General features: G+C 41.3%; 1 protein-coding gene across 2 annotated transcripts; it reads right to left on the bottom strand.

Moving 5' to 3' along the window:
* Positions 1–545: 545 nt before the first annotated feature.
* Positions 546–23,387, bottom strand: sdr16c5b (short chain dehydrogenase/reductase family 16C, member 5b). 2 transcript variants are annotated; one of them, XM_007891011.2, is made up of 7 exons: positions 22,782–23,387; positions 17,650–17,781; positions 15,083–15,182; positions 12,776–12,920; positions 11,402–11,527; positions 4,897–5,023; positions 1,417–1,460 (listed from the first exon to the last, which is right to left on the bottom strand). In XM_007891011.2, exons 1-6 carry the CDS (start codon positions 23,100–23,102, stop codon positions 4,930–4,932), a joined length of 918 nt encoding a protein of 305 aa, XP_007889202.1. In that variant the 5' UTR covers positions 23,103–23,387; the 3' UTR covers positions 1,417–1,460; positions 4,897–4,929. The 2 variants fall into 2 exon arrangements, with proteins under 2 accessions (XP_007889201.1, XP_007889202.1); XM_007891010.2 differs by lacking the exon at positions 4,897–5,023 and having other exon boundaries at positions 546–1,460.
* Positions 23,388–23,660: the final 273 nt, after the last annotated feature.

A 23,660-nucleotide genomic window follows, 5' to 3' on the forward strand; every position in this document is an offset into this window, starting at 1 on the left:
ATAACATGTGTTGTAGTGTATACAGTTGCCATTCAACACTTTATTCAGTGACCAGTAGGTTATCTAGATTTTTCCCATCTTTCTTGTCGAGAACATTAATAATAATACTTGCATTTTGGTATAGCACCTTTCCCATTGGGAGAATGTCCCAATTTGCTTCACAGGATTTACTGTGAAATGGAATGGCTGTACATTTGTAGGTGAATGAGCAGCCTAATTGCACATAGCAGTGTCCCTCAAACAGCCATGAAACATTAACAACCAATTATATTTGGGGGATTGTTGGCCGGACACCAGAGGAAACTTCTCTTTTTGAATAGTGCTATGGGATGTTTAACGTCCACCTGAACAGGCAGACAGATCCTTGGTTTAACATCTCATCCGAGGGACCGTACCTCTAATAATTCAACACCACCTAACTGCATTGGAGTGCCACCTTAAACTATGTGAGTTCAAGTCCTGACGTAGGGCTTCTCACTCAGAAGGTATCACTTTATAATAATAATCCTTGCATTTAATATTGCACCTGAACACATTATTAAGGTGTCTCAAAACACTTCACTGAATTTACTGTAAAGTATATTGACTTTTTTTTAGATTACTTCTTTATCTGAATCAATTGTGAAGCAAACTGCAAAAATAAATGCTTCACTGTGTGTGTACTGAAGAGCTTACTGACTGCTCATTACAAGGCTATTCATCAGTGCCTTAACTTTAACAAATCAGCACAATACAAGGCTGCTAAAGGAAAAAAATGTGTCTCATTTAATATTTCTCAATGGCTTTAAGCCTACAATGGGAAAATTACTCAGTCTTGCATTGCCCTCTTCCTCATATTCACCTACCAATGCACAGCCACTGCACTTTGCAGTAAATCCTGTAAAACACTGAGACGTTTTGGTGACATATATTTCGTATCAAATGCAAGGATTATTTATGAAAACATTTTTACATGTGGGGCAAGGCAAATAGAAACAGGAAAAGCTTAAAAGACAATATTCAACAAATGTGAAATTCACGTTTGATTGTTCCAAAAATAAACTGAACAGTAAGTTGCAGTTTTATAAAAATGCCAGTAAGAAAAATTAGGTTGCAAGAAAGAGAATAAAATGTACGGTTTTCGTAAAAAAAAACCCTGGGAATACACAGCTGGTTATTCACCACCTGAAGGTCAAAAATAGATTAATATTGTATGGTTGACCACCCATGGAATTCCAGATTGTTTTATTCAGATTTGCAGAATTACATACTCTCTTTCATTTCTTTTTTATTAAATGCTAAGCTTTGTTAAACAAATCGTACTATTTTAACTGACGCGATTTCACAATATAGAAAACAAACTTCTGTATTCACTGCGTGGAAAACGTTAATCTTTCTTGGGATGACCTTTGAATTTATCCATTATTTGGAAAGCACCCAAATAATCTCCAAGAAGAATCCCAAGTTTCACAGGAAGGATACTGCAAAGAAACAAAAACATAGGTGGTTATAATAATAAATAATCCTCACATTTGCAACAGCACCCTTCATGTCGGGAAGACATCTCAAAGCACTTCACAGGATTTTACTTTAAAGTGTAGCGACTGTGTATTTTGTTGAGGAACACAGCAGCCAATTCCAACAAACAGCCACTAAGTGAACAAACAATTTTACCTGGTTTATCGGTGCCTAGAACACTGAGAGCCTCTTCCTTTTCAAACAGTACCATAGGACTCTAACACCCGCCTAAACAGGCAAATGGGACGTCAGTTTAAAGTCTCATTAGCAGGACGCAACCTCCAACAATGCATTGCATTGAAGTGGTAGCTTACAGTCAAATCACAACCTTCCGAGTCAAAGACTAAGAAGAATTCTTGCATTTGACATAATGCCTTTGACATTAGGACATCTCAAAGTGCTGCACAAGATTTACTGTAAAGTTAGTGACTGTGTATTTTATAGATGAACATCTTGCCAACATCAGTGAGATAGGTAGCATAGTTTGACTGAGTCTTACTGATCAAAGACCACAGTGAAGGTGGGAGAAGGCCAACTTTTACAGGAAGTTGTCCCAATCGTAAATGGAGCAACCTTCACATTGAGGTGCAATATCTATTAAGCTGTTAACCCTATGCTATGTTTGTACTTCAGTGATCTGACTAAGAGCAAATGAGAACCCAATAACAATACCCCTGTCCTACAGTCCTCTATTCCCTTCTCGGAGGGTGTACATCCATCTTCCATGTTTCTGGAATTCAGAGTTGAAAAAGAATCTGATGTCTTACTGAGTAAAATACAGTACCAAGACATATTAAGTTCACATTTTATAGAATTTATATACTGTATATATTAAGATTCTTTCTTCACTCCCAGACTCTTGCTGGGCAGGGCAGGGATGGAAAAGAAAGGCAGGTTTGCTTCTCTCCCCTTCCACTCATTGGTTCCAACGAGGTATTGAAAACATTCAAACTTCATTCAGTATGTGAGCATAGTACATAAAATATTATTTATAAAGTTTTGTAAAATATCCTCCTTTAAATTTTTGTCATGAGAAGTACAATATTCACATCAAAAACAATTGCCCCCTCTCCTACAAAGACAGAAGTCGCTGGGAACACTCAGCAGGTCAGGCAGCATCTATGGAGAAAGGAAAGTGAGTCAATGTTTTGGGTCCACGACCCTTTGTCAGAATCCCCTCTCCTAGTTTAGATATTAAGAGGTACAAATACTATTTATTCTGGTTTCCTTTCTTCCTGCACTTTGTCTCGTCCGAGCCAGGAAATATGGCATTGTTAGTATCTGAAGTGCAGGAAAGCTACATCTGTATTACATGACAAGGTCATAGATTTTCCTGCTCTAATTCTACATCAAATACCAATATGAAGAATTTCCATATTGAATTGAAGCCTTTTGTAAATTCCTACGAGTAGTATTTTGTTTTCTACCCACAACACTGATAAAAGAGGGTGCAACAATAAGTCAGTTACAAACACACAACCAGATAATTTCATATTTCATAGAAACAGGATTAGGCCATTCAGCCCCTCAAGGCTGTTCTTCCATTCGATAAGATCATGGCTGATCTGAATCTCAAGTCCAATTATCTGCCCTTGCCCCAAATTTCTTGATACCCCGACCTAACAAATAGCTATCCACCTCAGTCTTAAAAATGTAAATGGATCCAGAATCCACAGCCTTTTGGGGGAGAGAGTTCCAGATTTCCACTATCCTTTCAGTGGAAAAACTGCCTCCTAATTTCACTCCTAAATGGCCTAATTCTAATTTTAAGATATGCCTCCTTATTCTGGATTCCCCCATCGGAGGAAGTAGTTTATCTGTATAGTTTCCCCTCAGGTGCACTAAACAAACAAAGAAAAAAATCAGTATTATGAAACATTTTTCCCCCAACTGTAAGAGACACACGTCACATACAAATAAACCGTGGTGGAAACAAGGCCAGACTACTATCTACATGGATGACTACTCATCAGTTTTCAGAAAACTGCGCTAAGCACCACTTAGCGATCTCCGTGCAGACCAACTCTCTTCTGAGGATACCCAACAGCAGGACAGCAGAAAGCTGGTGACATTATATTAAGTCAACTGTTATGAGACTGAACATTACAGCAGCCCTGTTCCAGGTTTCCATCCAAGTGCTTTGGCCCCAAGTGTCTTGACAAACGCTCTACTTAACAGTTAGCAACCTGACAAAGAAATCCAGTGTCTGCTGATAGGAAGTCATTTAGGAATTCTGTTACAAATGTACTTTTATTGAGGTGATAAATCAGCATTTCTGGAGGCACACATGAACTATTCTCAGTGTGATGAATGGGAAAGAATGCGTTTGATGAGGAGAAATGGCCTTATAAATCTCGGCTCAATGAAGTATTTCTAAATTGATGCGACAAACTGATGATCAGAAACAGATGGGCAAAATGTATCAACTATTTCTCCAAATTCTAAACACAGGGAGATTACAATGAAGAAAGGCAACATTAAAAAGAAATGAAGAACATATTGCAATTGTAAATTCTTAAAGCTGCTGCAACACAGAGAAACACTTAAAATAAAATCCCCAACCAGTTTCTAATTTCATTCGCAATTAAACAAAAGAGAATAAAATGCAGATAAAAGGGGTGGTATTACGCATAACACTAGAATACAATGTTATATTTAGTTTTCCAACATAAATATTGATAAAGGAAAAAGTTTCAATGTTTATCAGATACGTAGACAATGAAATCCACTGGTCTCGTTTTGGGATCAGTTGCTTTTAAATACCCTGACAGCAAAACAATTTTTGTGAGCAGAGTATTTCTTTCTCCTTTTCTCCAATTGTCAGCAAAACAGAAAGTGAAGTGAGGGAGATCCAGCCCTTGTAAAAGTAACATTTGACAACTGGTTTGGGACATCATTCCTCCAGCTACTTTGGTTCTATATTAAATTAATCTACCAAGTATTCAAATGAAAATTATATTTTCTGACAGGTTAGTTAAGTTTTGTGTTCGAACAAAAACACATTAATAGTCACTGAACAACGGCAAACACAGTACAGGAAACATAACGCGAGTTCAAGTGCTCCAAGATACTATCCCACATGAAGGCCCTAATACACATCTAAGTTCTTGTTATAATAAGTAACAAGTTAGCTACAAAGGTTTTGTGACAAAGAGAATCAATTGCATATTCCTGTGTAGGTTAATTAAGCATCCTATATGGTCTGGATTTGAAATATGTGTATAATGCATACAAAGTATATATTTATCACACATATGTTTTATATATGTGTGGGGGAAAGGATAGGGGGGATAAAGTGAAGGTTATTGAAACCATAAGGAACATTTCAATATATTACTGAAATTAAACCATTAATGATTTGGAAAACAGACTTATCCATTGTGGTCAAGTTATTAATACCCAGAGGATCAGTTTCTTTTAAAGTTGCTCCTGTTATTCGCTCTTAGCATGGCCCTTGAACTGGTCCATGCAATGGATGACACCAAAATATTCTGCCAAAAGAACTCCAATCTTTACAGGAACAAGACTAGAAGAACAAACCAAATGAATAAGGTTGTAAACACTGGACAGCACAAACAAAAGATATTAAATCATAAAATATATTAAGTAGAGGAAATAGCTTCCTATGTAATAATAATGATAATCCTTGCATTTGATACAGCGCCTTATCATGTTGTTGAGATGTCTCAAAGTGCTTCACAGAATATATTATAAAGTGAACTGACCGTGTGTTTTGTGGGCGAAATACGGCAGTCAATTGCACGCAACAGTGTCCCACAAACAGACATGGATTGAGTGACCAATTTTATTTTGAAGGATTATTACCCCCGGAAAGCGATCTGCCAATCAGCTAACATAAGAACATAAGAAATGCGAGACAAAAAAAGACCAAGGTGCATCTAGTTCGCTTTCACCTTCCTGACGGTCACATGCACATGTCCCGAACTATCTACTTGCTATATCCCATGATGTTATTTCCTAAAAGAAAACTATCTAATCTGTGTTTGAAAAGATCAACACATCCTGGTTTTACTACTCTGGACTTGTTGAAACAGCCTGTCATGATGTATATTGTCTTGCCCCTTTAGAATTTTAAAGTCAGCAGTCATGTCACCTCTCAATCTTCTCTTTTCCAGTGTGAACAAGACCAATTTACTTAGTCGCCCCTGATAGTCCAGTTCTTCCATTCCCTCATTCATTTTGGTTGCCCTCCTCTGTATCTTCTAGAGTTCTTCAATATCCTTTTTGTACTGCGGCGTCAGAACTGTACACAGTACTCTTAAGTGTGGTCTCACCAATGATTTATACAGTGGCAGGATTACCCCACTATTTCAGCTTGCTATTGATCTTTAACAACTGAGTTCCTACTTACTGCTAGGTAAACAGAGGCAGGTGGAGTACGGAAACTTGCTAAAGGTTTTGCCTCATTCTGGAACTTGGATTCTATTGCTTGCGAGACAAGTGCACTAACCACTACACTACTCAATGTAATAGGATTTTGAAGCATTAAATAAATTAGTTGCAGACACTTATTTGAGTGGCTATGTTAGAAAATCCAAATAGAGACACTCGCTCGAATGGATTATAATGGTTCTTTAATACTCAGAATCCCAATGGGTTAATACACTTGGTTAATTGCCTGCAGGCACGGCCATCGTCCCAACTATCTACTAGTTACGATCATACGGGACACATAATTTACTGCGAGTACCACGGCCACCGTCCCAACTATCTACTAGTTACGGTCGTACCGGACTCCTAATTTCTGCGAGTACCACGGCCACCGTCCCAACTATTTACTAGTTACGGTCGTACCGGACTCATAAACAAGTCAACTACCGAGTGTATTAATTCAGAGTATCCTGCCGAACCCCAAATTGTTAGAAAATAAAATCAGCCAAATCTGTAAGGAAATAACGCTAATTCCTTTAACCAGATATCAGACTGTTTTATTATTATTCGTTCGTTATTCCCCAATATCCCGATGGGTCAGACCAAAGGCCGGTACAATCAACAGATCTTATAACAGAATAATACCACTGTAGATATCTCAAGTTCGACACTGTGTCTTTACAACACGCAAGCTTGATTCTTCATGCTTTCAGTCTTCTTGCTTACAGCTTTCAATCTTCCATCTGATATCCTCAGTCTTAGTGTTTCTAGCTCTCAGTCTTCCATCTCCCATACTCTTGTCTCCGCAGCCCTGGACGGCCCCATCTCCCGTATCCTTGTCTTCGCAGCCCGGGATGGCTCCATCTCCCGTATCCTTGTCTCCACGACCCGGGATGGCCCCGTTCACAAAGTTAACGGAACTCTTATACCGATGTTCATCCAATTATGGTGCGGACATTAGATCACCCGGTCGAAATCATGCTGGGTGTACGTGAGCACCTCATGGGGTGTACGTGCCTCACACACATACACATTGTCCTTAAGACCCCTGTTATCTGATCTAATTATCCAAGATAGAGGATTGATCAGTTTAGGGCTGTATCTGGTGCTCATTATTTTGTGGTGTGGGATCATTAGTACATTCCTTTTAAGTGACTGGTTATTTCTTATCAGTATCCCGGGATGGTACCAAGGTCCTCCAGTTTAAGCAACTTGCTCATTAGTTGCTATTCTTGAGGGTTGTCTTCTGTCGGTTGGCAGGCCCTGTCAGAATCTAGCAACTTATTGCTCAGTCGAGATCCTGTGTCGACTGGTACCTTGGACCGTTACCTCTGTAGCCGTGTTGTCATTTACTGATAAGAGGTGACCCCCTGCCCTTTTCCAAAGCTGTCCTGTTATTCTTTCAAAAACAGAGAAAACCAGATGTGTCCTATCCCATGACTGTTAGTCCAGTTGTCCCCCACACTTAACTTAAAAGTTAAGCCGTTCGCAACATCTATTATGATTCTAACATTATACAAAAAGTGTAAATTCTAACAGCTACAGAACAGTGGAACAGTCGAAGCCGTGATAAGGGGCTAGATCAAATCCAAGGATTATTATTATTGAAGAGGTTAGTTATCACTGATAAAGTTCTCTTTGTAAATCTGTTTTTATGGTCTGGCTGATACTCCACTGAAGGTCCAAGCAGTTGGCAAAACACATGTTGAAAGATTTCTCTAGAAATGATGGGGAAAGTTTGTGATGTTCCTGCTAAAAACAACCAGCAGGTGGCAGGCTATCTCACCTAATAAGCGGAACGTCACAGTTTCAGAGTAACCCCTCAAGCAGCTTTTAGCTCTTCTTTTGCTTAATATTTATTTCCTCGGACTGAAGAGAGATCCAGGCCGTGCTGCCCCTAGCCAATTTTTTTTTTTTTTAAAAGCTATCCAAATCGGAAACAATTGAATTAAGGTTGGGCACCGATTGGGATAAAAGTGCAGAGATCTTTCGGGTTGTGTGACAGTGATACAGTTCTGTGCCGAACATACTCGTCACGTCCCATAAGTGCTGTCTCCTTGGAGGACGTCCTCGGGGGGAGGTCCGCAATGTTCGTGGGCTCTGCTGATGACAGTCAAGACAGTCCGGTTCATTGGCAAGACTTGACAGGGCAGATCAGTAATGCAGGGAGTCATCCCACTCAGTTCCTCTTAACCCTGCAAGTCAAAGCCGTAACGGGTAGGGTGGGCCTAACTAGACAAGGAATGAGATGCTTGTCACACAGTGTACTTAATGGCAAATTATGCTGTTTTAGCTGTTAAATTTCAGCAGGAGCCCAACCCAGGGAGGGAGGCACAGGGAAATTTCTCCATTCCAGGCACAGGGAAATTTCCATGTTTAGGGTGGGTACATATGTGAAACTCTGTTTGGTTAATAATAATTTTTGCATTTGATCGTAGATAAAGTCTATGAGACATCTCAAAGCGCTTCACTGAATATGCTGTAAAGTGAATTAACTGCATACATTTTGTGGGTGAAACATGGTAACCAATTGCGCACAGCAGTGTCCCACAAATAGTCGTGCATTAAGTGACCAAATTACTATTATTAATTTTTGGGAGGAGGAATTATTACCCCCGGAAAAGCAATTTGCCAATCGACTAACAACTGGGTTCCTACTTACTGCTGGGTAAACAACAGAGACGTGCAGAGTAAAGAAGCTTGCCCAACATTTTTCCCCCTTGGGAATTGAACCCAGGTCTCTCGATAATAATCCTTACATTTGATATAACACCTTAGTGCGCTAACCATCAATACAATTGTCACTATTCCCCACCCACCCTTTAATATACACGCGATTTAGAAAAAGCATATTTATGTTCATAATTTTGTTGTGCACTGAAAATTCTGCAGGATAAATTTTCTTATTTTTACAGTGTTGTAAGTATTTTTCAGAATGATTGATATCCTGTGGAGAGATGAGACCGTATTAGGTGAGAAGCGATCAATTAGCACTGTACCATGAATATGTCAGCAACACAAACTAGATAATAATAATAATACTTGCATTTGAAATAGTGCCTTATCACGTCTTTGCGACGTCTCAAAGCGCTTCACAGAATATACTGTAAAGTGAATTGACTGTATATTTTGTGGGCAAAATGAGGCAGCCAATTGCGCCCAGCAGTGTCCCATAAACAATCATGATTGAACTGACCAATTTTGTTTAAGGAATTATTAGCCCCGGAAAAGCGATCCGCCAATCGTCTAACAACCGGGTTCCTACTCACTGCTAGGTAAACAGAAGTGTATGGAGTAAGGAAACTTGCCCAACATTTTGCCCTGCCAGGAATCAAACCCAGATGTCTCACTTGGGAGGCAAACATTCTAACCACTGAGCTATAGGACTCCACAACAATAATGACAATTTACATTTATATAGTACCTTTCACTTTGGGAAAAAATCTTAAAGAATTTCATACAACTGACTGGAAGCCCGGGCTAGCAGTTGAGGGGATGGGTGAGGAGGGTTAGAGAACGAGAGAAAAACGGGTCTGAAAGTATGGTCAAAGAGTTGTGTCTCAAGACTACAAGACTTCCATTTGATACAATTCATCACGGCACTAAGATTGGAAATTTGGTTTAATTTGCCATTTACTGTTTTGCACTAACAACTGGACTGCAAACAGTGTGTATGATCTGAATAATCGTACAATTGAAATGCAAGAATGCACACCCTTCACTTTCTAATCCATCATGCATGCAGCAGTACAGGAGCACAGCACTCAATTTATTGGTTATTTGCACAACAGTGATTTTCATGCAGAGAGAAAAAAATTGATATTACAGTAAAACTTGCACACGTCTGATCTTCAGTCAGGTTTCCGTGCTGCCCATAGCACAGAAACTGCCCTGGTCAAGGTCACCAATGATATCCTGACCATCTGTGACCAGGGCTCCCTCTGTCTCCTCGTCCTCCTCGACCTATCGGCAGCATTCGATACGGTCGACCACGCTATCCTACTCCACCGCTTGTCCTCCCACCTCAACCTTCAAGGCACTGTCCTTGAATGGTTTAGGTCGTACCTTTCTCACCGTCTTCACTTTGTCTCGACGAATGGCTTCTCCTCCACCCCCCGTACTGTCTCATGTGGTGTCCCTCAGGGCTCTGTCCTCGGTCCCCTCCTCTTCACCCTCTATATGCTCCCCCTCGGTGACATCATCCGCAGACATGGAGTTAACTTCCACATGTATGCGGATGACACCCAACTCTACCTTTCCTCCTCTACTCTCAACTCCACGACCACCGATGTCCTGACAGCCTGCCTGTCCGACATCGAGTCCTGGACGAGAGACAACTTTCTTCAGCTCAACGTGCGAAAAACCGAGGCCCTCCTGATTGGCTCACGTCAGCGCCTCCGCACCTCAGGCGCTGACACCATCAGCATCCAAGGCTGCACTCTCCACCTCTCAAAGGCAGTCAGGAACCTCGGCGTTTTGTTCGACCCTGAGCTGTCCTTTCTCCCTCACATCCGCACCACAACTGGCACCGCCTTCCATCACCTCCGGAACATCGCCAGACTACGGCACTACCTCACCCCTCACGCTGCTGAAACCCTGGTCCACGCCTTTGTCACCTCAAGGCTGGACTATGGGAACTCTCTCCTCGCCGGCCTTCCCGCCACCTCCCTCCACAAGCTGCAGGTCATTCAGAACTCTGCAGCTCGTGTACTGTCCCGCACCAGGCTTCGGGACCACATCACTCCCACCCTCGCTCGCCTCCACTGGCTCCCCATCCCCCAGAGGATTGATTTCAAGATCCTCATCCTCACCTACAAGGCCATTCACGGCCTTGCTCCCTCCTACCTCTCCAACCTACTATCCCCCTACCTACCTGCCCGTACCCTCCGTTCCTCTGGCTCTGGTCTGCTCCACGTCCCCCGCCCCAACCGCCCTACCATCGGTGGTCGGGCCTTCAGCCTCTCAGCCCCCAGGCTCTGGAACTCCATCCCCCAGTGCCTTCGCCTTGCTTCCTCCCTTTCCTCCTTCAAGGCCGGTCTCAAAATCTTTCTCTTTGACCGTGCCTTCAGCTCCCCTCTCGACTCTCTTCCCCCTCCTCGCTCCCTCCCTTCCCTCCCCTCACCCTGACCATTTCCCCCCTCCTTGCTCCCTCCCTTCCCTCCCCTCACCCTGACCATTTCCCCCCTGCTCGGGTCATGACCCAACTGTGCAGCGCCTTGGGACGTCCTCCTGACGTGAAAGGCGCTTTATAAATGTAATCTTCTTGTTGTTGTTGTATAAATCATACAATCGCCGAAGTCATACGTCTGCCCAAGTCTGATTCAAGAGTTTATATTCTATTCAAGTTTGACATAACTCATACTGTGCATCAATTATATTAAATGTATGGTCCCAACTGATATGACTTACGTGAGATTTACTGTATTAAATAACAATTGCAATAAGACAGATTTATTAGTTCATGCTCTAACAAATACATTTAAACTCTAGCGAAGATAAGACTTGGACTTACTTTTTTAAAGCGATCACTATGTATAGGCTACGTGGCATCACAAGTATCACTTGCTCCCGTAAGATGGCATCCACAATCCTTTTGGAAGCGTAATGTGAATCTAAAATGGGAAGAAGAAGGGGCCACCTGCACAAAAATTGAGTACAGATTATTTTCTAATAGATAAAATCCTGTGCTCAGGGATGTTTTGGACATGCATTTTAATGAACATACATTGTAAGTGTTTGTGAGGCATTATCATACGTGAGAGGTGCTATATTAATGCCATTTATCATGTCACAATATACTGAAGCCCTTAACAGTAAGTAGTTACTTGTAGCAATTGTTTTTACTATTTTGTGCACAGCAATGTCCCACAAGCATCCTGAGGTGAAGGGCCAATTTATCTGGACTACTGTTGGCCAGGACACCAGAAGAAGTTGCCTTCTCCTTTCGAATAGTGCTGTGGGATCTTTTAACATCCATGTGAAGAACAGGACTTGGGGTCTTGGGTTAATCAGCGCCTTGAGACGTCCTCCCGACGTGAAAGGCGTTATACAAATGTAATCTTGTTGTTGTTGTTAATGTCTAGCTCGAAGAACAGCACCTCTGAAATATAGCGATGTAGAAACAAAGACTGGATAGTCAAATCCCAACAGGAAGCTTGAATCCACAAGATTTTCTGAGAGTGCTACCAACTGAGCCAGGCTGAAATCCTTACTTGCAAATATACACTGTATATAATATATGTATATATTATGTAGATATATGTGTGTAATATCTCTGCTTGTTAAATTAATTGTAGTGAAAAATGAAGTACTTAGAAAAACACAAAATTTTAGAACAAAACAATGCCAAGGAGGACATCAGTTTACCACGTGAATGGGAGAAGGATGAAGGTGGGTGAACTTGAACTTCTGAAATGGATCAGAAAGTAGGCAGAGAGAAATGTGGGGGATAACATATATGAATCTGCGTTACTATCGAGAGGAATACCAAGCAGGGTGTTTCAGGATTAATTCAAGACCTAATGCTTTTTACATGGGACTTTTGAAAGTTAGGTCAGAAACCAAAGGCGCTGGACAATCAGTGTTTCGGACTTGAGTCGATTCACATTTTAATAATATGTAAACCTTTTAATGGTTATAAAAGGTCTTAAAACACTTGTCACTTGCCACTTAAAATTACATCTCATGTGCACCACAAGCTTCAACTTTCACCAGATGCAATTCCGATTAATTGGTAGTATTGTGAAAATGTCACTGCAAAATGATTCAAAGTGCCATAGCATTAAAGTCTCACACTTAAATACTGTACATTTATATATTATTAAGCTTTGAGAGAATAGTGTTTAAGTTACAGATTCCACATCCAATAAATCAATTCTCTACTTACTTGGTCTGGCAGCCATCAAACATGCCAGTGTTTATGAAGTACGGGCAGGCAATTGTGGTCTTGATACCATTCTTTCCCAACTTAAGTAGCTCCATGGCAATAGACTCAGCAAAGCCAAGTGCTGCAAACTTGCTCGAACAATAATCTGTGGAAAGGCAATGATTGTTCACTAACAAGCCCACACTAATCGGTTTCATCAAGGCTAAAGTCAGTTTTAATACCTAAAGGAATACGGCTGTTCAGGGAAATTTTAAAGAGATTAACATAATGTGAATTTCATTATATTTCACACTAATTGATTCATGCTGAGGCAGGATTCCAGGCTGTAATCTGTAGTTTATCTCTTTCAAATGCATTTGTGTAACATTTCCAGTTTGTTTTAATGTTTACTGCACCTCCCTGTAGATCAACACCTGAGAGGTAAACCTGAATGTAATATCTCAAAAGCAGATGAATTTCTTGTTATATATGAACAAGCATCAATCCTCCAGGCCAAAGTGCTGAATAGCCAGAAATGACTATACGTGGACTTTGATTTTTGTGTCAACTATCAAAGTAATATACAGGCAAGAATGTTTAATTCACATTTGCATGTGAGCACATTGCATTCAAGTTTATCTTTTTTAAATGCTAACACACATTATAGAAGATATGCACACTGGATATATTAACATCAGGTTCTCAAGTCATTTTCTCTGCGACAGCCAAATGCATTCAGCAGTGTCTCATGAACAGTCATGGATTGAGTGACCAAGTTATTTTTATTTATTTTTGAAGGAATTATTACCCCCGGAAAAGCGATCCGCCAATCAACTAACAACTGGGTTCTTACCTACTGCTAGGTAAACAGAAGCTTGTGGAGTAAATAAACTTGTCCAACGTTTTGCCCTGCCAGTAATCAAACCCAGGTAACATTCCCGCATTTCAGCAATGGAGTATCAGCCCTGGACTGTGAGCTTAAAGTTCTGATGACTTTATACACTATTTCTCAATTGTTTTGATACCCAGATTGGCTCAGGTTCTTCTTAAATTATGAAAGCCCATAAGTAAATAAAATACATTGTTCTTAATAGCTAGGAAGGTATTTAAAAATACAATTTGCATGTTTCAGGATTGGAAAGAACATGGTGCCAAATTGCCTGAGCAATCATTTGTAAGTTGTAAAGCTTGGCCTAATACTATCTAGAATCGCTTTCAAGTGTTTTTTTTCTTTCAAATTCCGATACAAGGTCATATATAAAATTCATATTTTAATATAAAAATAAGAATTTGAATGCATCGGAGTCTTGTAGCTCAGTGGTTAGAGCACTCGCCTCGCAAGTGAGAGACCTGGGTTCTATTCCCAGCAATGCAAAATGTTGTGCAAGTTTCCTTACTCCACACGCCCCGGTTTACTGAGCAGTAAGTAGGAACCTGGTCGTTATTCGATTGGCGGATCGCTTTTCTGGGGATGATAATAATACCAAACAAAAAAAATAATAATTTGGTCACTCAGTACACAACTGTTTGTGCGACACTGCTGTGCGTAATTGGCTGCCGCGTTTCGCCCACAAATATACAGTCAATTCACTTTACAGTATATTCCGTGAGGCGCTTTGTGATGTCTAGAAGACATGAAAAGCGCTATACCAAATGCAAGGATTATTATTATTATTATATAATAATAAAGGATAGTTGAGGGTCAAACAAGACCCCAAGGTTCCGAACTGGCTTAATAAGGTGGAGTTTGCAACTATGAATGGTGATGCTGTCAGTGCCTGAGGTGAGGAGGCACTGACAGGAGCCAATCAAGAGAGTCTCGGTCTTGTTGACATTCAACTGTAGAAAATTAGCTCACATCCAGGATTTGATGTGTGACAGACATTCTGTCAGGACAGCAGCGGTTCTGGAGTCAAGGGTTGAGGCAGAGAGGCGTCATCCGCATACATGTGGAAGTTGAACCCATGTTTGCGAATGATGTCACCAAGAGGGAGCATATAGGTATTGAAGAGGAGGGGAGCAAGGACAGAGCCCTATGTAATATTAAATGTGAATAAATGCTACTATTACTAAAGAGCAAGTTATTCTGTTTATTCTTGAACATGATTTTGAGTGTATGTGTGTGTGTGTCTGTCACTCACCCAAATGCACAAAATCCCAACCCAAAAAAATCTAACTTTAAACACATGTGACAGACAAAATAGGTTGAAAAACACCTAAAATATGAGCAGTTTGGTGCTAAACAGACACATGCTTCCCTCTTGTGATATTCAACCTGAAATGATGAAAATGCTCAAAAGGATAGCAGATTACAGAGCCGAGTCCTACCTGCCAAGCCGTTGACTCCAATCATTCCCGCAGAGCTGGCAATGGAGACCAGGTGGCCATGGTTGCTGGCGATCATTGCAGGCAGGAATGCTTTGTAGGTCTAAAAACAGTTAATCCTCAAAATTACTCTTTAACTTAACCAAGGGTACAGTATTTTCACTCTTCTATACTCGTTATAAAAAACGTTATAAAACCTCATTAGTGCATTAGAGATGTTTTTCCATCCGACAAGTCTTCTGCGATGTGTTATAATCTTTCCAAAACCCTGACTGTCCAGCACCTTGGGACATCCTCCCAACGTGAAAGGAGCTATACAAATGTAATTTGTTGTTCTTGTTGCATTTGCAGCTGATATTTCATTTGTATTGTTGAGTTTATGGTGCATTACTGAGTAAACATACTGAGTAAATATCCATCGGGAGTCGCTTTGAAATTTTAAAAGGTCTGATGATCACAACAAGGTCATCAATGAAATGTAAAATTATGACAATTAAAACCACAAGAGTTTGCTTTAAGCAAATTATATATATATATATATATTCTTAAAACAGCCATGTTCGTCCCTGCCTGTTCCCTTGTGTAAATTGGATGTTCACAAAGTAACACTTTCCAAATGTATTGCTTATTGGCACCAACCGATCTGTTATGATCCAGCTGGCGAGAAGAACAGAGAATGGAAAACATTGTGTTACTTGTGTAGCAGGAGACGTTGGAGTCTATGTGTGTCTGCATTGTCAGGAAAACAAAGGAAAATCTAAATTGCAATGGGTCTGAAAATGGTTTGGGTTTGGAGGGGGAAGAAAGAAAATAATGTTCCATTGCTTCAAGAAAGTTAATTGGGTCAAGGATTAAAAGGGATAATTGGAGGGGGAGGCAGAATAACCTGCTCTTCAGTGATAGTAGTGGTGCTTTTTATCATAGCAATATGAATTCTGGCACCAGGTAACACCCGAGTGTACTAAGAATGCACCCTGAAGCACATTGCATGTACATATTACATGTATGCTGCCTCAGCATCATGCTGGGGTAATCTATGCACCATTACAGATATCATCTATGAGTGCACATGTTGTGAGTCAATCAGCAAGATGTGTGCACATCCTCAAAGCTTAAAAATAGCATACAATTCTGTATTTCAATTGACCCTCTGCCACCAAATAACAAGTAATTATGGTGAAAAAAATCATTACAGGTACTTTAAAAGTTATTACTCATGGTACACTACAGCATCAAGACTGAACAAAGTAGGCAAGAAGATAAACCTAGCTAAATTTGGAAGAAGTTATGAAACACTAAGACAGGTTTAGTTTTGGCTCCTCCAAGGTTGACTTCTCCAATGCTCTCCCCAATGTTTCCTCATTGGACTTTCTAGTTCTATATTTCACAAACTCAACCAGAATGCTGTATGCACTAACATAGAGTTGTCCAATACCTGAATCACCAGCCACATGAGGCAAATTGGGAATCCATGTGTGACAAAATTGTATTTTTGATTAGTAAAAAAAACTGAGTCATCGACACAGTCATTGAGTACGTGATCTCAATACTGTGCACTTTCACCTTTTTCTGTGCTTGTTGGGAAAAAGGTAAGACAAAAAGCAGAGTGTGAGAGTGTTTTTTGAACGTTGTGTGTGCTTTAACAAACATCCCAAGGTGTGTCCAGCGCCTTCGGAAGTCCTCCAGATGTGAAAGTTAATTTTACATTTTATTTTGTATTTACTTGATTGGTTACTGCTTATTGGTGTGTAACAAAGGTGAAAACATCAGATTTCAACAGCATGGAAGCCCCAGCAATATTGTATGGAGAGGGGAGCTTGACCAATTGGAAAAACGTCTCCAGGCCAGCAGAAGAAAGCCAGCCCAGCCAATAACAAGCAGCTCCAACACGGCACGTCATGGCCAATGGCAAACAGCATCCAACCACACTCTGCATGGAGAGCAAGGGTGGGTCTGGTACATCTCACAAAAGAAAAATAAAGAGAAGAGCAAAACTTCCAAAGAATTCCAAACTTTGGCGAGAGACAAAGACAGCAAAGTTTCACCCTGAATGATGGTAGATGTATATGTGAAGTACAATTTACCTGTATTGTGTGAGTGTATGTAAGATGTTTTCTACTAAAATTAGTGCATGTGTCTAAAACAGTGTTGGTGTAGTCACACACAGTGTCAGCTAGTCAACAAATTCTATTGGAGAACACTGCTCTAGTGATACTGCACATTTGAGTATCAACACATACCAACCGGGAGTAGAGAGACAGAAGTGTATTCCTTGACTCCATATAATAGAAACTCTGATAATGCAAAGAACCCCAAGCACTGAATTGGAAAGGCAGCCTAGATTATGAGTTCAAAGACCCAAAATGGGGTTTCAACCCAGAACCTTCAAACTCAGAGGTGTGACCAACTGAGCCAGGCAGACACCTAATTTTATTCTGAGATGAACCCAGGTAGTTTATCACCTTAATATTTTCAATGCAATTATTTATTGGCTAGATACATTCATTAAATAAAATTACTGATCTCTGGTTCACATCATCTAAAAACTGGCAGTAGAGTACTGTACTTACCCAGAAATGGGCCAGAGTGTTCACCTCCAAAGTTTTCTCCAGCAAGTTGTCTGGCACATCCATGAATTTCTTTCCAGAGACAATACCTGCATTGTTTATCAGGATACTGACATCTCCAACTTCTCGCTTCACCTTATAATAAAAAAGTGGCGAAAATGCTCATTAATTTCATGATCTTGCCATTGAGAGTACTGCCTGGCAAGCTTTCCCATTGCTTGTCTAGCTGGGACCACCCTACCTGTTATGGCTGTTGAAGCAAGAGTCTGCTGTGGGGTTAACAGGAACTGAGTGAGTAGAATCTCTGCCCCAGGGACTGGTCTGTCTTTCCAAGTCCTGCTAATGAACCAGGCTGGCCCTGGATTATTGTGGACCTGCCTGGCTCAGGAACTAGACAACCAAGACTGCCACAGAGGATTCCTTTGATTATGACATTCCATTGCCAAACACGTCACATTGGGGCCAATTCAGCTCCAAGGAACTCTCGCTGTCTGCTCCCCATCCCCTTCATTCATCTCCTTCTCACCACCTCTCGCTTTGATGTTCTACACTAACCCTGAGGAGTTCCAAGACAGTATCAGATGTGAAATGCAGAACACAAGTATGTTGTTACATGTACAGTGTAACAGTGTATAAAGTTGGGTTAGAGACAGGAAGAGAGAGAAAGTCAGAGAAAGTAAGAGTGAAAGACAAAGAGAAGTCAGAGAGAGATGCATACATTTACGTTTGGTGATTTTGTACAAAGGAATTTGTTTATTTATGACTGATCAATGAAATAACCCTCCCTCTGTATTACAATTGTGCAATTGTCTTTTGAATTTTAAATCATTAACAGTGATTTTACAATGCCATTCTGCCCTGCATATACACAGTAACTAACTTACAACTGGAGTTATGAGGAAAGGCAAGAGTTCTAATAATGAAACCCCATGAAAGTAAAAGGGATGAAGTTGGGAGTATTTCTTTCACAATGAGAGTTGTTTGAAATGTGGAAAGCCTTATAACAAATGGTTATTGAAGCAAGAGTTTGCAATAACTTCCACTGATAGTGTAATACCACATGTCCCCAATTTCTGTGGAATATCCCTGGATGTGGTATTGTGTCCCTGGCCAGATTGCCCTGACTTGAGTTCAGAAACAAGCTGAGCAAGAATAACAAAATCCTAAAACAGATACACTCCTCAGAGAAATTAATCCAACAAGCTTCTCCAGTGCTACCAGCATCAGGAATTGTGGTAAGTTCAATTTTTTTAAAATATGGTTTACAAAATATAACATCTCAATGTGATTTACAAATGAGTGCAAACAGGAACAAGATGGAAAATAAAGCATGGATGAGAGAAATGACCAAAAGCAAGATTAAGAGGTAGGTATTTAGTAGGCTTTTGAAAACAATGAGGGAGTGGGTGAAACAGGGAAGGTTTGAGACTCCGTTCCAGGGAGCGGTGGCACTTGGCTGAAAGCTATCAAAAATGGGGGTGGGGAGTTGTGAATGCAACATGCAGTAGGCCTGAGTTTGTGGAGGTGGAGGGAGGAGAATTGGATTGGATAAAATTGCAGAAATAGGGCAGGGCAAGGAAACATGTGAAAGTCAGGGTGAGGGTTTAAATCAATCTGCTAAGGAACAGAGGGCCAGTGGAATCTGGCAAGCATGGGGGTGATAAGCTTGTGGAGCCTAGAGCCTGAGAGAGAATATGGGCTGCAGAGTTCTGGATAAGATTAGAGGATCAAGCTAAAAAACCCAACAAGCACAGGACTAAAGAATTAAGTCGAGAGGTGACAAAGGCATGAAGGAAAGATCTGGCTGCAATGGGGGAGAGCTGGAGGCGGAGAAAAGCAGCCTTCTTTGCTCAAGGACCAGACATTGCTTAATTAGTCAAGATTTCACAATAGCTCAGTGAACAATTACAAGGAGACCAACAATCTCCCATGGAACACCACCCCAGCCAGAGATAGGCCAGATGACGAGCAGTGAGATATACGCTTGTGGGGAGAAAGTTAGAAAAGTAATTGGACACACTACATTTTAAAGAAAAAGAGTTCAACAGCTCCAGTGGGAGAGTTGACACTAGTACAAATATAAAGGGCTTAGTACAAACATAAAGAATACAGCACACACTGTTTACAAGAGCATCCAATGCCAGAGACTTGTGTAATTTTCCGGATGCCACATCTGTTTAGATAAAATAAGGATTGTCTGAGAAAATATAAAAAGTAAATTAAATTTAAGTAAACCAACTTTCATTTAATGAGTGACTTCTCTCATACTTCGTCATTGCTGTGTTGCTGCTAATTCTCTGTTATCTTCTCTAATCCCTTTCCTTTCCCCCATAACCTTTTAGATTATTTTGCTTGAAGTGTTTATCCAATTATCTTTTAAATGCTGACTTGGACTCAGAATCAATGTCCAGTGTAATATCAATGAACAAAGATCGTTTATGCAAATAATGCAGGTCACTGAATAAACATTACTGTAAGTTACTGGCTATGCAAACAGCAAAAGTATTCAACAAGATTATGTTTTTGAGGAGAGTTTACTGTACATTATACACAATATAAAGTTTAGGTTCTTTTGAAAAGTTTAAGGCAGTTTTTTTTTGACAAAGTTAACATAGCTGAAGATAATAATCCCTGCATTTGATAAACGTACCTTAACACATCACCAAAAACGACTCAAATCACTTCACTGCATTTACTGTGAGTAAAATGACTATATTTGTAAGAGAACACAACCAATTTGAACACAGCAATGTCCCTACTGGTAGGCAAGGGAGAGGCGAAACAGTGGAAATGTACTGTAGAGTGGTAGGTCAATGGTTTTACTTTTTGTTAAGCGTAAATGCCAGTTACACGCAGCAATGGAGTGAGTGACCAATTTTATTTGGGGAATCGTTGACCAGATCACCAGGACAAACCCCTTCTCTTTACGAATAGTGCCATGGGATCTTTAATGCCCTCCTGACCTAGGTTTATCGCCTCATCTGAAGGATGGCACCTCCAACAATTCAGCACACACAGCTTGGATTATGACTTGAAGCAAAATGGCTTGGATAGCAATAAATAACTACAGTAGGGTGATAGGCCAGTGGTTTTACTTTTTGTTAAGTGCAAAGTTTAGATGTAATAGGTATGTTCTGTTAGTTTATACAGCTGGTGTAAAATAAATGAGCTGGAACAAATGTAAACTTATTGCCTGGGTTGAAGTGGGATGGTTTAGAAGGCGGGTATCATGCTTAACCTGAAAATCAAGTAAAACAGATGTTTGGCGTTTAATTCTTTTCGTAGCAGGCATTTAAGGGTGTAATATAATAATAATCCTTGCATTTGATATAGTGCTTTTCACGTCTTCTCGATGTCTCAAAGCACTTCACAGAATAGACTGTGAAGTGAATTGACCGTATGTTTGCGGGCGAAACGCGGCAGCCAATTGCGCACATCAGAGTCCCACGAACAGTCGTTGATTGAAAATGACCAATTTATTATTGTGTACTATAGAATGTACTGACTTGCAGTAATGCTGATACATAGTTGGCTTTGTATCAACTTGTTCAAGGTTATAAGGGTGGCGTGTTAGGAACGCTAGCAAGGAAGTTCTGCTAAATCTTTATAAGTCACTGGTTAGGCCTCAGCTGGAGTATTGTGTTCAATTCTGGGCACCACGCTTTGGAAGGATATCAAGGCCTTGAAGATTTACGAGAATGGTATCAGGGACATTGGTTATGTGGAGAGCTAGAAAAACTGGGATTATTCTTCTTGGAGCAGAGAAAGTTAAACTTGGAAATTATACTTTCTATTCCTTCATCCAAGTCATTTATATACATGGCAAATAGCTGGGGTCCCAGTACAGCCCCCCGTGGAGTCCTGTAGCTCAGTGGTTAGAGCACTCGCTTTGCGAGTTCAATTCCAGGCAGAGGGCGAAACCTTGGGCAAGTTTCCTTACTCCACACGCCTAATAATAATCCCTCCAAAACCAAAAACAATAATAAATTGGTCATTTTCAATCTACGACTGTTTGTGGGACATTGCTGTGCGCAATTGGCTGCCGTGTTCGCCCACAAATATACAGTCAATTCACTTTACAGTGTGTTCTGTGAAGCGCTTTGGGACGTCCTCCCGAGGTGAAAAGCGCTATATCAAATGCAAGGATTATTATTATTATCCCACCAATCCCAGAACACTCCCTTTATCTCTACTCTCAGTTTCCTGCCTCCCAACCAATTACTAAGCCAGGTCACCAGGTTACCTTTGACTCCATGCCCTTCCATTTTCGCTAACAATCTTTTGTGTGGAACCTTATCAAACGCCTTCTGAAAGTCCAAATAAACAAGATCCATAGACACTCTCTTACCCACCATTTTAGTGACTTCCTCAAAAAATTTAACTAGTTTAGCCAGACACAGCCTACCCTTCACAAACCCATGCTGACTCTCTTTGACTGGATCATACCTGTCCAAGTGTTCAGTCACTCTATCCCTGATGATGGGATTCCAGTATTTTCCCTATCACTGTGGTTAAGTTGGCGGCTCTGTAGTTTTCTGGTTAGGAGTGACATTCACAATTTTCCAACGAAAGCTGCAAGCAACAGTTGTGTGTAGAAAGCAGGCAATGGTTGGGTGTAGAAAGCAGGCAATGGTTGGGTGTAGAAAGCAGGCAATGGTTGGGTGTAGAAAGCAGGCAATGGTTGGGTGTAGAAAGCAGGCAATGGTTGGGTGTAGAAAGCAGGCAAGCAGACTTGTGGAGTCCTGTAGCTCAGTGGTTAGAGCACTCGCTTTGCAAGCGAGAGACCTGAGTTCAATTCCAGGCAGAGGGCGAAACCTTGGGCAAGTTTCCTTACTCCACACAGAGCCTAATAATAATCCCTCCAAAACCAAAAACAATAATAAATTGGTCATTTTCAATCTACGACTGTTAGTGGGACATTGCTGTGTGCAATTGGCTGCCGCGTTCGCCCACAAATATACAGTCAATTCACTTTACAGTATATTCTGTGAAGCGCTTTGGGATGTCCTCCCGACGTGAAAAGCGCTATATCAAATGCAAGGATTATTATTATTATTATGGTTGGGTGCATATCCAATGCAAGGATTATGACTATTATAAAGGAGAGAGGGAGTGAGTTTTGCTGACTGCCTCACCTGGTCGGCTACTCTGTACACATCAGCCCTCTGGCTGCAGTCACACAGGTAGGTGTAGACCCTGGGGGCTCCCTGCTCCCGGGACAGCCGCCCGCTCTCCTCGTTGCCCTCCTTGTTGATGTCCCACAGCACCAGCGTGGAGCCCAGGCGGGCAAAGTGCAGACTGAGCAGCCGACCAATGCCGCTGCCGGCCCCGGTCACCAGCACGATCTCCCCCCGCACACTCTTCCTCCGCGGCGGCACCACCAGCCGCACCAGCGCTTCCAGAGCGTAGTACACAGAGAGCAGCAGAACCCGCAGCGTCTCCACAAGGAAATTCATGCTCTCCAGACTCTGAGCGCAGGTACTTCCAGTCCTCACTCACTCACTCACTCACTCCCAACCACCTCACTCCCAACCACCTCACTCCTGCTCCCCGGCACACACACAGCTGTTGCTTCTGCAGCTTGGACTCTGGGCTCGAACTGAGGATGTGGCACCAAAAAAAACAACAAACCCCCCCCGACAACAACGGCCTTTGGCCTTAGACAACCACTTGCACAATCCGATCCCCTCCTCCCACTCTCGGTTTGACTTTCTTGCCCTGTGGTTTTCACACACCCTCTGGTTTTTGCATATTTGGGCGTATGGACCCAGTCCAGTTCCTGTGATGTTTTTTTCGGTGAGTGCCACCTCTAGGTTTAAGAAGCGTATTGCAGAAGGTGCAAAATCCCTACTTTTACATGAACGGGGGGGAAAATTAGTGAAATTGGGCTTAAACGAACACCTCGCGGGTGGGTAAATGCGCCCTCCAATGACACACTTTCCTACGCTTTACCTTGTGGAACGCTTGGAGGTTTTCGCCTGACGTGCGAGATGCTCTGCGAAATGTAAGGATAA

The sequence above is a fragment of the Callorhinchus milii genome, unplaced genomic scaffold (genome assembly GCF_018977255.1).
Source record: "Callorhinchus milii isolate IMCB2004 unplaced genomic scaffold, IMCB_Cmil_1.0 Scaffold2, whole genome shotgun sequence".
NCBI lineage: Eukaryota > Metazoa > Chordata > Chondrichthyes > Chimaeriformes > Callorhinchidae > Callorhinchus > Callorhinchus milii.

What these genes read in the sequence shown, in the direction of transcription:
- sdr16c5b (XM_007891010.2), bottom strand. Translation starts at nt 23,102, where the DNA reads ATGAATTTCCTTGTGGAGACGCTGCGGGTTCTGCTGCTCTCTGTGTAC. An exon ending in TGTACAGAGTAGCCGACCAG is followed by an intron (nt 17,782 to 22,781) that starts GTGAGGCAGTCA and finishes TTTTATTATAAG; the next exon opens with GTGAAGCGAGAAGTTGGAGA. An exon ending in ATAGTGATCGCTTTAAAAAA is followed by an intron (nt 1,461 to 11,401) that starts GTAAGTCCAAGT and finishes GTTTCTTTGCAG; the next exon opens with TATCCTTCCTGTGAAACTTG.